The sequence below is a fragment of the Electrophorus electricus genome, chromosome 26 (assembly GCF_041902795.1).
Source record: "Electrophorus electricus isolate QZ-2024a chromosome 26, ASM4190279v1, whole genome shotgun sequence".
Classification (NCBI taxonomy): domain Eukaryota; kingdom Metazoa; phylum Chordata; class Actinopteri; order Gymnotiformes; family Gymnotidae; genus Electrophorus; species Electrophorus electricus.
Window position 1 is genome coordinate 9,614,617 of NC_137522.1, and position 15,806 is coordinate 9,630,422.

General features: G+C 49.4%; 1 protein-coding gene across 4 annotated transcripts; it reads right to left on the reverse strand.

The window, feature by feature from the left end:
• Positions 1–1,600: 1,600 nt before the first annotated feature.
• shdb (Src homology 2 domain containing transforming protein D, b) lies at positions 1,601–14,489 on the reverse strand. 4 transcript variants are annotated; one of them, XM_027025773.3, is made up of 9 exons: positions 14,252–14,489; positions 13,688–13,786; positions 13,141–13,497; positions 11,655–11,805; positions 8,707–8,907; positions 4,927–5,010; positions 4,373–4,535; positions 3,739–3,858; positions 1,601–2,590 (listed from the first exon to the last, which is right to left on the reverse strand). In XM_027025773.3, exons 3-9 carry the CDS (start codon positions 13,477–13,479, stop codon positions 2,404–2,406), a joined length of 1,245 nt encoding a protein of 414 aa, XP_026881574.3. In that variant the 5' UTR covers positions 13,480–13,497; positions 13,688–13,786; positions 14,252–14,489; the 3' UTR covers positions 1,601–2,403. The 4 variants fall into 4 exon arrangements, with proteins under 4 accessions (XP_026881574.3, XP_035379020.2, XP_026881575.3 ...); XM_035523127.2 differs by having other exon boundaries at positions 13,141–13,786; XM_027025774.3 differs by having other exon boundaries at positions 4,936–5,010; positions 13,141–13,786; positions 14,252–14,488.
• Positions 14,490–15,806: the final 1,317 nt, after the last annotated feature.

Consider the following 15,806-nt stretch of genomic DNA (forward strand, 5'->3'; position numbering starts at 1 on the left):
GGGGGAACCGATGCGGGGGTGTAAGTAGCAGTTTTAGCCTGACGCGGGTCCGTGTAGCTGACATGAGCCAGTGAGAGAACTGGATCAGAGCACAGAAGCTACACAGGACTGCTCGTGTGTCAGGGGCTGGGGTGGGACCCGGAGGTCGAATATCAGCGTGGCGGCCAGGCAGCACAACCCCCTGCTCTCCGGGAGCACACAAAGCAGAAAGGGCCTTCGTCGCGCACAACGCCGCCCGCCGTTTCGCGCGCGGGCTTCCGTCCGGGATGAGGCGCAGACGTGTGTCCCTCATTGTGCGGCGTAATTGCTCACGACGAGTAAAGGACCTCGTTATAACACAAATGACAGCTCAGCGCCCCTTGTTCTGGAGGCACCATGCAGGCTTTTCTTTGACCAAATGATGGCCGTAGCGGGCTAAGCTGCCCCCCCGAGTAACTACAGCCCCTCCCCCCCCTTTCGCTAAGGCAGCTGTGAGCACTCCGGTTACAGGCTAGCCCACACACCTGTCCAGACAGACTCATGCGTACGTCTCCAGCATGCCTGAGGGATTAGGGTGTCAGTCTGTGGCAAAAGGAAATGTGTGTATATGTATGCGGCTCATTTGTGGCAATTCTTGCATGCATGTATGAGCACTTTATATATACACTGTGTGTGTATGTGTGTGTGCGTGTGTGTGTGTGTGTGTGTGTTCATGTGTATTGTGGACAGCTGTGAGCAACATAGAAGCCACTAGCAAGCAATTTCTCTAGGGGGTGTCTGACTCTACTTAATGGGTGGAGACCGCATCAGTGTGTGTGAAAATGGGATGTGCATGTGTGTATTCTATGTCCTTGCTATCCATGAGTATGTGTGCCTCAAAGGATGTGGATAAGAGTGTGTGTGTGTGTGTGTTTGTGCGTGTGCATGTGCCTCCTGGCTCCACACAGACCACAGGTGCCATTTTTTCACAGCACATCCAAGAAATTAGCTGATTTATGAATCTGCTGATTTATGAATCTCTACACCCTCAGCACAAATGATGACAGACAGCTGGACACGCCATCCAGCCACACGGCCTAAATACGCCTGTTGATGCCAGGGTCACCCACACCCACACCCACTCACACAGAGGCACACACACCTGTCTGTAGTGTACAGGAGGAAGAGAAACAATGTGTTTCATAGTTTTTTCCCCTTTTTTACACCAGTAATCAGTTTCGTTCGGCCGTGTAATGGAAAGCAATCCCAACCCCCTCCATTCCAGCAACACCAAAAGAATGAGGCGCACGCGCGCACGCACGCACGCACGCACACACAAAGTAGTTAATGAAGGAGGAAGAGAAGCGTGACCAGTAATGGGGAAAAGCATGGGCACGTCTGCTCCCATGCAACACTCTGCCCTCCTCCACACGCTGTGCCTCTAGTGTGGGAACAGACAGAGCCACAGGTGTGCCGTGCATGTGACTTTCTGGGAACGAACGTGGAGAAGCTGTCCATCACGAAAACACCTCCTGCGGAAGCCATACATTAATCAATCAGTTCCACTTCAGTGTGGTCTAACTGACCTGGCAAATGAAGCCCCAGCCTTAAAGGTGCAGAGGATTAAAGGGAGAACATTTATTATATATCACATACCAAAATAACAGCAGCTAAAGAAACACTTTCATAACCACGTCTTGGTCGCGAACACACTCGTAGCAATAAGTTCTCTGGAATTCAAACACCACATCGTTCTTAACTCTGCACAATGGTGAAGACTAAAAAGACACTTGTCACAGACACGTGGACAGGCCAAGCTGAGACCACCCATATGAACGAACCAGAATCCCAAACCCCAAATGACTTCAGCGTTCAGCCATTAGAACAGAAATAAAAGAGCAATTCTGAAGCCTTCCGGGGCAGCCAAGAATGAACAATGGCCACCGGGGTTTGGCGTCTAGAAGACACTTCTAGAAGACGACGTGACAGAAAACATCTCCATGTTGATCAAAGGGCAGGTTTGTTAGCTGTGTAACCTTAAACGGGCTTGTGGACAGTGTCTCCAGTTTGTGGGCATCCAGAGGGACAGAGATACCAGCAATGTTAACCCGCACAGACAAATCAAGGGTCATTGTGACAGAGTAATGCAAGAACGTCAGGCAGCAGGTCAACGTAATGACCTGTAATGATACAGCTTATTGGGAAGTCAAATACTGCAGTTTAAGCTTAACAAGACTTGTGATACAATACGTTCTATAAAACATACTATAAACAAGTGGATTCTGTTATTTAATTTAGTTTATTGATGTAGGAAAACGTCAAAAAGAATTTTTAACTTTGTCCAAAATCCAAAAATTTTGTGTAAGCATCGCAGATATCATTGTCTTTTAATTGTTCCAGATCCAGAAGAAAGCTTGAAACGATATTGGCACAACCCTCCGCCAATCAGAGGGTCTGTACCAGCACAGGAAATAGCAGGGATAAGTGTTCGGCTCCTCTGATTGGCAGCTTGTGCCTGGTGTAGTAGTGGATGACTTCCGGGATGGTGCCGAATGGCTGGCTGTTCTGGCCCAAAACGTACTTGCCGTCCTTCAATTGGCTAAACTTCATGTGCATGAAGCCTTGGCAGCTTCTGAGGTGGAGAGGGAGGAGCGTGAGAGAGAGCACATTGTTACACATTGTTGCTGCTGCAGTCGCCATGGCTACATAGTTAACAAACAGGATCCGTGAAAGGACTCCTGCGCTGAAGCAATTAAAAAATTCTAAATGCAAAACTGCTGAATGGTCTTAGCAACACTTCCCAGGGACGGGCAGGGTAGCGTCGAGCTCCAGCAGCCAACTGCCAGGACGGGTTCCAGCAACTCGCATCTCGTTAGCGCTGCTCGAACCGCGAGCAAAAGCGGAATCCACCGGAAGAACAAAGAGCGGGCCGAGGGAGCGGGAAAGTGATCTCATGCCCCGGAGCGCCGAGACGGAGGCTGTGCCTCCCCTTTAAGATGGCCCTGTCTACACCTCTGGATTTCTAATTATAGAAACAGCTGCAGACTGTCATTGTAGTACAGTATGTGAGAATCAAAACACTGACCGACGGGTGGGGGGATTCAAACTGGAGACACCGTCTGCTTCGAAAGCGCGCACTGTTCTTTGTTTATCGATATTTGTCCTCCACTTTTATTAAACCTTTTACCCAAATGCCACATGAGATAAAAATGGAATGATAAGTCAAATGTAATGCTGTTTCTAAACTGGCCAGTTTACTGTGCGAGCCATCGATCTGTAGTTAGGTCTCATGTCAAAGTGGATGTGGATGGACACCCGTTGAGAAGCTGCCACTCTGGGGCAGATGCCAACACCGGGCTCGACGAGGATCTCTGATCACTTAGCGTGCTCACTGTGTGCACCAGCATATTCTCATTTTTCAGTGCACGATTTTGTGTGTGTGCGTGTTTAGTCTGCAGTAGGCCGTTCGTATTCATTAGTACAAGGGCAAGGAGGATTGTGTGCAGTGGCGGAATGCTTCACCTGTCTGATTACTGCTCAGGGAGCAAAAATGAGAAGAGTGAGAGGGATGGAGGGATGGAGGAGGGGATATGGATTGTGGCAGTAAATAGAGCAAACAATGGCAAGGAAATGAATGCCGATGAAGAAAAGCAGGAAAACAACTGGATTCAAAGGAACTCAAAACAGCGGCTAGCGCGTGGATGTGTGACAAACAATTGGAGTGACAGATGGGTGGGTGGTGCTGTGTGTAAGTGTGTGTGTGTGTGTTGAAACCTGCACCTTAGAGAGAGGGAGTATTCGGAGTGACTGCTTTCACTGATCCTCACAAGGTAACTGCTCTCCTTACACAGTGTCAACAGAGACTCAGCATCTGAGCGGGAGAGAGCACCATGGTACCATCTGAAACACACACACACACACACACACACACTCAGCTCCGACGGCCACATGCACAGAGGCCGTGAGCTCTCTGAACGCTTGCACGACATTGGCTGGTAGTATGCTGGTGGGGGTGGGACTTCAGTAGCACCATAAGGAGGCCCATCCCAGCAGCTGTTGAATGCATGACTCTGATGGAGAAGGAAACAGTGTGGCCTGCACAGCTGACTCCAGGTCAGACACACTCCACTGGCCTGTCTAATGGCATAACCATACACACATCAGCCATATAAATGATTCACACCCCTCCTAAAACACATGGAGGGAAGGGCTTCCCTAAGACCACTCTAAAGTGTAATCACTGGAGTGTGTAATCACAAGAGTGTGTAATCACTGGAGTGTGTAATCACTGGAGAGCTGTTTCCCAACCCACCCCCAACTGCCATTTGGTCACAGATGACTGCCTGTTTTGTAGTTAGAATACCCATGTATGTATGCTGTGATGCCAGCTTGGGCGTGTGTTGTGTGCACTCACACTTGCTTCTCCAGGGGCAGGGTTGGGTCCACACGCTCCCCCAGCACAGGGGCAAGCTCGCTGGGCTTCCGGAGCTTAGCGCTGCCCGAGACGAGAGCAGCCCTAGAGGAACGCGCGCGATCCGGAGAGGAGGAGCGGTCCCACTCCGCACACTCAAACTGCACTACAGAGAGAGAGAGAGAGAGAGAAAATGATAAAAGGAGAGCGAAAGTTAAAAAGAAGCGAGAGAGAACATATATGTTACAAAACACTTTGCCTTGACGCTGACGCTTCGACTAATTCTGCAGCTCGGCAAACTTTGTCTGGGTTTAGGGAAGCGGCGCTAGCAGCACAGGGAGTCTTTCTATTGAGGGGACGGAGCAAAATCACATGCTACATTCACATTACACCTCACTCCACCGCAGGGATGCAGAATGGGTGCGGGTGGGAGGGCGCATCTGGGCACAGGGGCTTTCTGGGAAATGGAGTTTCGTTTTACGGTAGCCATGCTGGGAGGCTGTGACATCGAGCAGGATCTATATGCGCGACAGTGGGAGGGAGTCAGCAGAGGTCACCTTGCTCACCCAGGGCGGGCTCCTCCTCCAGCTGGCCTACCGGAGGAGGCCAGGGCAATTCAGGCAGCCCGTTCATATCAGACCCTGAATGGGGTCATGACCCAGAGACAGTACAGACAGGGGAATGGCAGAGAGAGAGAGAGAGAGAGAGAGAGAGTTATTACATTTCAAGAGGCAGACATGATGGGAGAAGTAAGAAGCACGCAAGAAAAAACAGAACATAAAAAGCATAAAAACAGAGAGACACAGAAAGCCACTGGACATGAATCGCAGGTGTCAGCAGGCACACGGGACGAACTCGGGAGATGAGCATACGTGCACTAGCAATGTATTACCATCTCCGTCTTGCAACACGTATGACACACACACTCGCACAGAGCCACTGAGCTTTTGTACTGCACGGTCACATCACATCCTTTAACATGATTACATGAGCAGAAGGACAAGGGGGAGGGGTGTGTGTGTGTGTGTGTGTGTGTGTGTGTGTGTCTGTGTGTGTGTGTGTCTGTGTGTGTGTGTGTGTGTGTGTGTGTGTGTCTGTGTGTGTGTGTGTCTGTGTGTGTGTGTGTCTGTGTGAGTGTGTGTGTGTCTGTGTGTGTGTGTGTGTGTGTGTGTGTGTGTCTGTGTGTGTGTGTCTGTGTGTGTCTGTGTGTGTGTGTGTGTGAGTGTGTGTGTGTGTGTGTCTGTGTGTGTGTGTGTGTCTGTGTGTGTGTCTGTGTCTGTGTGTGTCTGTGTCTGTGTGTGTGTGTCTGTGTGTGTGTGTGTGTCTGTGTGTGTGTGTGTGTCTGTGTGTGTGTGTGTGACAGCTTTATAACAGACCACCAGCTAAGATGACCCCATTCCCTCTTTCTAAACCACTGCTTGAATAGAAGAAAGAAACAGACTGCCTCATACATCTCCTGCTTGTCTGTTTAATTATTGAGTGAGCACGCACGCACGCACACAGCACTTTCACTCTGCTCACTCTGTGTGCATTATTGATGTCTAGTGTCACACAACGCACCCTGTGTGGAGAGGTAGAGCAGACTGGATCAGAGGATGACCTCCCCCTTCCTAACCTAGCCACACGCACGCCCGCACACACACGCGCACACATGCACACACACACAGACGTGCACACACACACCGCACCTGCAGCTTCGCACAGGGGGAGAAGGTGCATGCAGACATGACTCTAGCTGTGCACAGAAGGCTGTTTGAACCAGTAGCCCAGTTTAAAGTCATCTGCATGTGTTTTCACTTTAAATCAGCATTCTGCTTTCATCTGCAAATCTCTTTCACTCGATCTGTTATTATCTGTTTTTTATCTAGTTTTACAGATAGGTGTGCTAAAAGAGCGTGACCAGAAGATAAACATATGGGAACATGGGCGTTACTACAGAGATTGGGAAGAGCTTGTGCGTGCGAGGGTCCGCATAACTAGACTTCTGTGAACCTGCAGCACCAGAAGAGGCAGCATGTGTTCTTATGGGAGGGAAGCTACAACACACATTTTCAGTGACCTGCTCTGTCTGACCCGCAGATGATGGCAGTTCAGTGTGGACCGTGAGCAGCCATTTTGGCTCTGGAGCAATCCTGGTGCTGCATGGACACGCCCCTGGACACGCCTCCGAGCACATGGCCAACCCTGTATGGCTCCCTGCCTCCTGGCCCATGTAATGCTGACATAGGGCCACAGGGTCAGCTGGTGTTGCCAAATGACTTGTGCTTGCTCCACACACACACACACACACACACACACACACACACACACACGTGTGTGTGTGCTTGCATACATGACCAAACACCCACTCATGCACAAACTCACAGACTACAGACACATATATAGTACACTGGTGCTCTCTCTTTCACACACACACGCACACACATGCGCACACACACACACACACACACACACACACACACACACACACCCTTTTCCATGCATCCCTGCACACAGCTCTGTACTAACACACAGAGGCCATCTCTGTGCTATACTGAAACACAGATAGACAATCTGTAGCTATGTCACTGTCCATTACAGACCAGATGGAGAAATGTCTCCCTGCAGGAGAGTAGAAGGCCTGAGTGCTGTTCTCCAGGGGAGAGCTTAGCTCGTACCATTAGGCTGTAGTCCAAAACAGCGCAGTGTGAAAGCATTTAAACCCAAATTGAAAGAATAAATGTAGCTTTCACCTTCTATCAGGAACCTGCGGTGACACGCAGGCACTCATCCACCCCTCTTATTTCACTACAAGTCATCTTTTCTAATCAGTGTTTCATCTCAGGCCATAATTTCTCTACTCCACTTATTCCACGTCCATTGCTCTCTCTCTCTCTCTCTCTCTCTCCTCTTTCAAAGTAAGACATTACTCCTCCTCCCCTTCTCACTTGCTCTTCTCTCCTCCCCAGTGTGCTTACGAAAGACAGAATCTCATAAGACATGTCTTTTCATTACTGTCAGAGAGAGAGAGAGAGAGAGAGAGGGGGTGGGGAGTGAAATAAATTGATAGATGAGCTAGCACTGCTTCCCAGGAGCTTTGATTCTAGCAGCGTGACAACCCTGGATGCACATCGCTCTTTCTCTCACAGAAACACACACGACCGCACTTACACGCTGTCACGCCTCCACGGGCCCCCGCACGTCCTACGGCAGATGAAAGGGAACTAAAAGCTCTCTCAACACTCCACCCTCGCGCTCCACTGTGCGGAGGCATGGCCGAGGTCTCACACTGCCGCCCTGCTGGTCACAATCACCTCCACCCCAGAAAGCTCCGCTCAGAATCCAGATGTGTTTCCTGACACATGTGTAATCACATTAAAATTGTAAATTGGCCATTTTGATTTCGTAAAACTGCAATGGCAGGTGGTCTCACACACACACACACACACACCTCTCTATACTCTTGATCATTAGTTCAGTAATTAGCAGTAAAAGGCTTCACCGGCTGTGGGACTTTAACGACGGCCGACACTGAGGTGACATCCGATCAGAGACCAGCGGAGGAAGCACAGGGCCGTCACATGCTTGAGAAGCGCGAGACGATGTGTGAGAGTTCATGTCTGCTTTTATTCATGCGAGTGTGCCGAAGTATCTCCCCGGGCACATACTCCGCCTCCACGAGACATGAATGCTGACTCCTCACTAACCGGCCCAGCCTGACACCACGCAGGAGCAACAAGGAGGTGTGGGCCACGTCTAGATCTTCCGCCATCACACACCCACATCTGTAATTCACGTGGAGATATCGGGGTTCTTGCCCCGCTTCCCTCTGATCCTCCCTGTGATCAGCTCTGATGAACGTGTGGAAGAGGGTGAGGTGGAGGATGATGAGGGTTGATGAAGAGGGAGGGTGCGTGGGTGGAGATGGTAGGTGGACCGGCGGGCGCGTTCGTGCAATTCCGCACAGCGCTCGGTTCTTTAAGCGCTCTCATTCCGTAAGTGCTTTACAGTTGCAGGGTGATGCTTAGGAGTGATTCATATAGCTCAGTGAAACAGGCTTGACCCCGGTGCAGCGCATCTACTCGTTGAGTGCTTACAAAGTCACATTGTGGATACACACACACACACATACACACACACACGCACGCACACACACACACACACACACCAGCTCCTGCGAGCAGAGTACAGCCCTGCCATATCCCCAGTGAGCTTTCAAAAGTGCCATGTAAAGTATCACCTCAAAACCCACGCCGACCACACGATCCCGACCGCACGAAGCGCGTTGCCGGCAGAAGCATCCCCGGCATCCCCCCCGCCGCCGCAACCCTCCATCTCCAGGTGGGTGCCTCGCTCACCTGCGAAGGCCTTGGAGATGTGCTCCTTCTTCCACTCCCAGGGCTGGTCATACTCATCCGCCGGCCTCTCGTCGTCCTGGGGGAGCCTGCTCTCCCGGCCCTCCTCGGGCGCCTCCGCCAGCCCCGAGCCGCGCTCCTCGTACGGGGTGTCGTACAGCTGCACGCCCCCTCGGCCCCGGCCTCCGGCACGCCTCTGAAGCTCTGGGGGAGCACACGGGTGGCAATTAAAACATCAGCAGAGAATAACGCAACATACAGTGCTGCCTTGTCATAACTTAAGGGGAGAGGGGATTCACCGGGCGGCGTTACGGCGAGGTCAAGGTCTGAAAGGGCGGAAGGATGGGCGTGTCGCGTCCACGCCGAGAGAGCAGCAGGGGTCCACAACTGGACATGAGGCAGCCACACTCAGTTATTCAAATGAATGGAGACAGGTTGAGGGGAAAAACAGGGCCCGACGCAAAATCGATCCCATTTCTGCATCGCCCAGCTGGGTTCCGCACCGGGCGCCATTAATTATGAAAATGTGTGGCGAGGAGTGGAGGCGAATGAGTCTGTGGGGGGACAAATTGTGTTTGCGCAGCTTGGCAGAGGCTCGTGGTTTCAGATGGAGGGGCTGAACAAAACGTGTGTGTGTTTGTGTGTGAGATAGGCTGGGGAGGAGAGCGAGGGAGTCTGGAACGGCGATCGCGAGAGATGGCTTTCATGTTGAGTTTCAACACCTCGTATCACTCCGCCTCACCCGAATTCCATCTCACTCCATCTCACTCTCACTCTCCAACTCCAGCTATTTTCGGAGCCTCTTCTATTTGCATTCCACTCAAAAAATGGGAGGCATCACAAAACGAACCACGAGTGCCTCTCAGTGCACATCACACGGACACGGACGCGCTACGCCAGTACGCAAACCCGTCCCCATTAACGCGTGAGGGGAATAAACAAGAGCTAAACAAGAGCTGCCTATTCCAGCCTGCATCTCTCTTTCTGTTGATGCCATTTGAAATAATAACACACTTGGCATGGAGATACCAAGTCATGATGTACCACTAGGATGCTCTCGCAGAATAGCCTCTTGCAGTTGTGCTTACACACACACAGCTAAAAACCACCATATAGGAAACATTGGACAGCGCTGGGAAAAAAAGCAATCGCCATAGAGGCACGATAGTGAGGGAGTGTAGTAGCACCAGATCAAGAAAACTGGTTGGGGGGGGCAGGGTGAACTTTAACCTTCAAACGACTTGTTTCTGCTGGGCGCCCCAGCAGTCTCCATAGCGACAGGGGAGGCCTCCGGGGACAGACCCAGGAGTGAGGGGGAGGGGCTGGCGGCATGTTGACGTTAAGTGCTTCAGACACAAGAGATTCCCACTCCACCTCAACTCCGACACTTACCGAGGGGTAAGCGGAACATACGGAGGTGACGCCTCGGCACAGACGTTAACTACTCAGAAGGTGCTGGTGGTGGTGTTGGGGTCTGACTGAGGGTGAGGGATGTGTTCAAAATGTCCACCATTTCTGTGATTATCTAAATACATAGCTGAGGTTTTACCTTAACCTGCGGAAAAGTCTAGAAGGCTATTTCATTTCAAATCTCCGGTTCACCACAACACAACGGCTTTCAAACCCCTGCGTGCAAAGATAATACACTATTTACTTCAGTCAAAACCGTAGAATATTCGCCAAGTTGTTTTGATCCTTTTTAAGGTTGTTTTGACACCAGTTGATCTAGGCCAAGCCATGATATAGTACTTCTGGCATCAAGTTGTGTTACAATATAAGAAAAGGCTCGATAAGGCTGTTGTGGAAACCGCTCCTTCGATGACGCAAATTACCCCGAACTGCTCTGCAGTCATGAAGCAACTACACCACACGCTGGTCGTGAGAAATCTAGCAGGTCGATCGGATCAGTCAACAGTCGGTACTATGAGCGCAGTATTGTAGCAGGGGCCTGGCACAGCCACGTTGCTTCTCTGCGTTGGGCCTTTTGTTTAAAAATGCCCCTTAAATGAACCTAAAATATCCTGCACTCACAGACATGCCACTGCTGATAGGACCGCGTGGGTTCCTGTGAAAATCGCACTGGAGAAATGAGTGTGTCCAAAGAAAACTTGAGGAAAACATACTCACACACACACTCGGACATGTGCCCGCACACTGAAAAACGACACATGCACATGCATGCACACTCACGGAGCCGGACTCTCTAGAGGCATGGCCGAACACCCTACAGTGAATAAGCAAAACTCTAAACGGGCGTGAAAGCCTGAGCACCAGGCACTAACCGAAGACAGCGACAGCAAGCCAGAGAGCAGGAGAATTACACGCCGAACCAAAGATGAGACGGAGCCGATTTCCCCTGTAAAAGCGAAAGAGCTTGCACTCAGTAAGATAACTGCAGCGACTAAAAGCCGATACTGCAATAGGCCGTGTGTTTAGTGTCCTGGGGTCATAGGCTTGTATGATCCCATCTTAAGGCCTTTTAATACCAAGTCCACCGTATGATGAATTTAATTTCCTTGTGAATAATTTTAGAGATTTATTCTCTAGTTAAACAGACCCGGAAGTTAAAATATAGGGTATGTACAGCGGTCGTCGGGTAGAAATGAAAGCAATGAACCGACTTTAAAAGCTTGGTCAAAGCACCAGTCAAATACCCGAAACCAAACCGCTCTGATTAAATTAATGATAGAGTGGAGCAGAACGAGATGTTTCACAGCTAGTGTGGAAGCGCTCATAAACAAAGCCAAGTCCTAATTTAATATTCGATGTGTGAATTCTTCACAGACGACTTGTATCGGACGTGAGAAGGTTTTTAGTCTGCCCAGTATGGCCTGTTGTTCGCTGTGGTTGGGTAAAACAGACAGGAAAGAGATAGGCAGTGAGAAGCGTCCGTGCAGAAACGCAACGCGCCGAGCGGCGGGACGGCGCGGCGACGGGACAGCGGGACTGACCTGCCAGCACTCGCTGAGCCTCGTAGGGCTCCATGTACCCGTTGTTCTCCGGCCTGGCGGTGCCCGCGTGGCTCTCAGGCTGCACGTCCCGGCGGGCGTCAAAGGGGTCTGAGTAGTCCATGTCTCCCACAGCCGGGGCCGAGGGCACCACCTGAGACAGATGAGACCTCGGTGAGACCTCACACCCAAGCCAAACAGGAGTAGGGGCTCGGAGTCGGAGATGAATCCCTAGCTTGTGCGAGACTGCGCAGGAAAGTAAATTCCTGGGTCACTATGATGTTGCTTACTCCGCGTGCCATCTGTGGCATACAGTACCGCTGACTGCCAATGTGTATCACAGTGTTTAGTGTGATTCTTTTAGGCACAACCCCGGTCTACAATCCATATTTTCATTCTGGTCTAGCAAAGAGCTGCCACTGCACAGATGACGGAGCCAAATTGGCTCCCACTCGGGGGCGTGCGAGGCAGAAGGAGCTCGGTGGAGAGCGTTGATCTCACCGGAGTTCACCGGAGGAGCGCTTGTCTCTCGGCACAGGCACAGAGAGGGTGTCCGCTGGCGACTGGCACGCTGACAAATCACAAAGGCAGCCATACGGTCCCCCAGACAACAGCCGCACGCCACAGGTTCAGGGAAACCAGCTCTTCACTGACGCCACACGCAACAGTCTCCAGTTGTGTTACTTTATCATACAACAGCACAAAGGCTCGATCGGATTATTCCGTTTTACAATTTATTGATAAGAATAATTGGAATTAAGCGGTGTCACTGTTAGCAGGGTAGGGGTTGGGGTTAAGTAATTAGATGATGTATGAAACATTAAGTATTTACATAAAGTGGTGTAACCACACTGCACCACTACATTTATGCACCGGAAGAGTTCGGTGCATCCATCAGATAGCAGGCATCACATCTGTCCAGGAATGCTGATTGCATGCTCCCCCAGGCCAGGCTAAACAACTCGCTCATTATGGGCAGTGATTAACGGACGAAGGGAATCAATGCGCCTGTTCAAAGCGCCAGCAGCCAGGGCACGTCTTAGTGCACAGATGTACTAACGTGCGCGGAGGCGGTCACTGTGCGTGCCTATTGTGCCCGTGTCGTGCTTCTGATCACTGGGGAAACAATAGGCCTTTTAGGCTCTGGTGAGCAGCCGCACAGGGGCCTGCGCGCAACCTTAAGCAGGCTTAATCTATTATTCATGTACCCCAGCCCTGCGTACATCTCAGTGCTTTGACACCTATGGAGTTCAAAGGGGTCAGAAATCCATGCGGGGTTTACAAAGGGATTAGCGCGAAGCGTCTCCGAGCATTGTAATTCGATTGTTTGAACTGTTTTTGGTCTTCGACGCCAGCCACAAGCACCCAGCTAAATAACGTGCTACGTTTGCCCCCCCCCCCCCCCCCCCAAAAAAAATAGTATAAATAAATAAATAAAAAGTTCACTCTCTGAATGCCGTTGCTCTGGCTGAAGGCGTGTCTCACTTACTGGCTCTGGAGACTCTTCTAGGGACACGGCGCTCAGAAGAATTTTGGTCCGACCAAGGTCTTGCGAGTCCACCTTGATGAGCCGATGTTTGGGAGATACCACCTTCATATCCAGAGCCGAGGTCTTCAGCGGAGAGCCGAGTCCCGCGTTCTGGACCTCTGTGGATCCATCGTCGTTCCTGGATCTGTTTTCGTGGTCTTCATATGGGTCCTCAAAATCCAAGCTCTTCTGCACGCGATACGCTTTGAGGATTTCACTCTCGCTATAGTCCGGTTTCGGCGGCTGAGGGGGCATTCGCTTACTCCCAAAACTCAAATAGTCCTTCAGCCACTTCGCCATCGTGGCCTTTTTGCAATACTGGTTCAAACCCAAGCACAGAGCAGAAATGAATCAGTGCAGTTGTTTACCCTGTAGACTGGAGCGTGCAGTCAGACCTCAGAGTTATTTAAAACAACCAGGCTTTGTGTGAGTTTACAAACGCGATGGAGGGTAGTAAAAATTAAATTCATTTTTTAAATTCTCAATCTAAATGCACGGCCAGTATTACTGCGGTGCTGTCGAATACGAAAAGCACTGGACAGTTCTGGATTCACAGGTGGGCCGCGTCTGTCACTGAATTCATCTCTCTGCACCCAATTGTCGCCTCCTGTAAGAATAAATTTAAATGCAATTATCGATTTATAACAGTGTTAGACGTGTCTCATAAACGTATACTCACTGTCAAATCCCATATCCAAACGACATTTCATCTTATTTCTCACCCAATAATACGACAAAATAGCTAGTTACTCCAGTACCCAAAAATGTAAAATAATGGGAACTCAGAGAAAGTGTCAGTACTACGGCTCAAATGCTCCTGTAGTGTAAAAACAACACAGTAAAAACTAAAACTTTGCAAGGAAGTTGCGCTGTCAGTAATATGTGCTAACGTGCACAAACGCACTCTCCAGGCTCTGGAGGACATGTATGTAAATCATTTGGACATTTTAAACTCTAACGCTCAATCCACATATCAAGCAACAGCGTTTACACGCATCATTATTCTGCATCGGGCACTAGACCGTAATAGGCTACCGCAAACATCCCAGGTCGCAGAAAGATTCTCACTCACTGTTTTCAAAGAAGCCCCGTTCGCCTCGGTTTACATCCACATTCTTTTCGAAGTCCTGGCGTTATTCAGCATTGGCACGGAGGGCAATTTTCAATACGGACACGAAAACCGCTTTCCGCGAAACGACCAAATATTTGCTTGCGCTTCGCCTTTCCACAGTAGACAAGAGTGTGTGGAGCGCCTGCCCAATGCAGCGCAGTCCTCGTTTGGAAGCAAGTGATAAATGAGACACTGGAAAGTGAACGGAGCGAAAGCATTTAAAGGGGAGGTCCACAGTCCTCGTATCCAGAGGTGGGTTATTTTTGTTCAGCCGGTATTTATTTGAAAGAAAAGAAACAACAAATAATATAATAATAAAATAATAATACCATAATATTATACTCTGCCGTAAAATGTTAACACAAAATGGTTATTTTGGTAAGAAAAATGGTTTGCATCTGTAGGAGGGTGTTTCAAAACTGAAGCTGATATACGGAGGAATACATAGATGTAATCCACTCGGTAGGCCAGAAAAAAATGCAAGTTTGTTATGATTCCTTATTTAGTTACTTCTATTAACAAACACAATTCGATTATATATATTTAGGACATATCTATCCTGTTTTAGTTAAAATGTATTCATTTAGCGACTTTAATCGTTGATGCCTTCTGTTATTAGAAAGCCACAATTCCTTTAGGCATTAGTAATAAAACTCTTAAACACGGTGCAGAGGTGATGTGACTGAGTGTTTGTCTTAGCCGCCGTTGACACTGCACTTCATTCACGTAGATTCTTTAGCTCGGATACCTGTATTAGTATGCATGGTTAATTTAAAAAAAAACTGAAATAACTGAAAAAGGGAGGACGAGACGCTTGCATTAAAGTTAGTCTATCCTCTAACTGTTCAAGAGCCGCAGAGGGACCTAACGGTGTTTCCAATATGAGGATTGGTAGGTGAAAATATGCGCTTAGGGAAACACGCATATCGTTTCGAAGTGGTTACGAATTTGAAATGTCCTATTACACCAAAAAATACAATTACTGATTAACATCTGGACTAGACTGTTAAAGTCTAAAATGCATCTTGATATAGAGGATTTTCTTTTACGGATGTCATGTTAGCCTGTTTTAAGCTTCTTCAAAGTCGATTCAATCCCCTGAAGCGGCTGATTAAACAGCCAGTGACCGTAAAATAGCTCTAAACGGCGATTTCACGAGAACCATGAATGATCTCACTATTCTCTGCAGGGAGATGGAAGGTAGATGAGGTCATAGTAGCCCCCCACCCCCACCACATCATGCCCTCACTTCAGCAAATTGCCCCTCACAGACAGAGATGTGCGCGTGAGAAAAAGGAGCCTCGGGGGACAAAAAAAAGACAGCACGAGAGGCAAGAATGGAGAGGGAAATTGCTGTTTCACAGGAGAAAAGAAACGCAATCTGCAGGCACACTGTGTAAGAGGGTTTGTCTGGTTAAGTGTCTTTAAACGCACTAAAACTCAATCTGTACCCTTCTGCTTTTACATTTTAACGTCTCATAGACTAAATAACTTTGGTGCTGCATAAACTATTGTC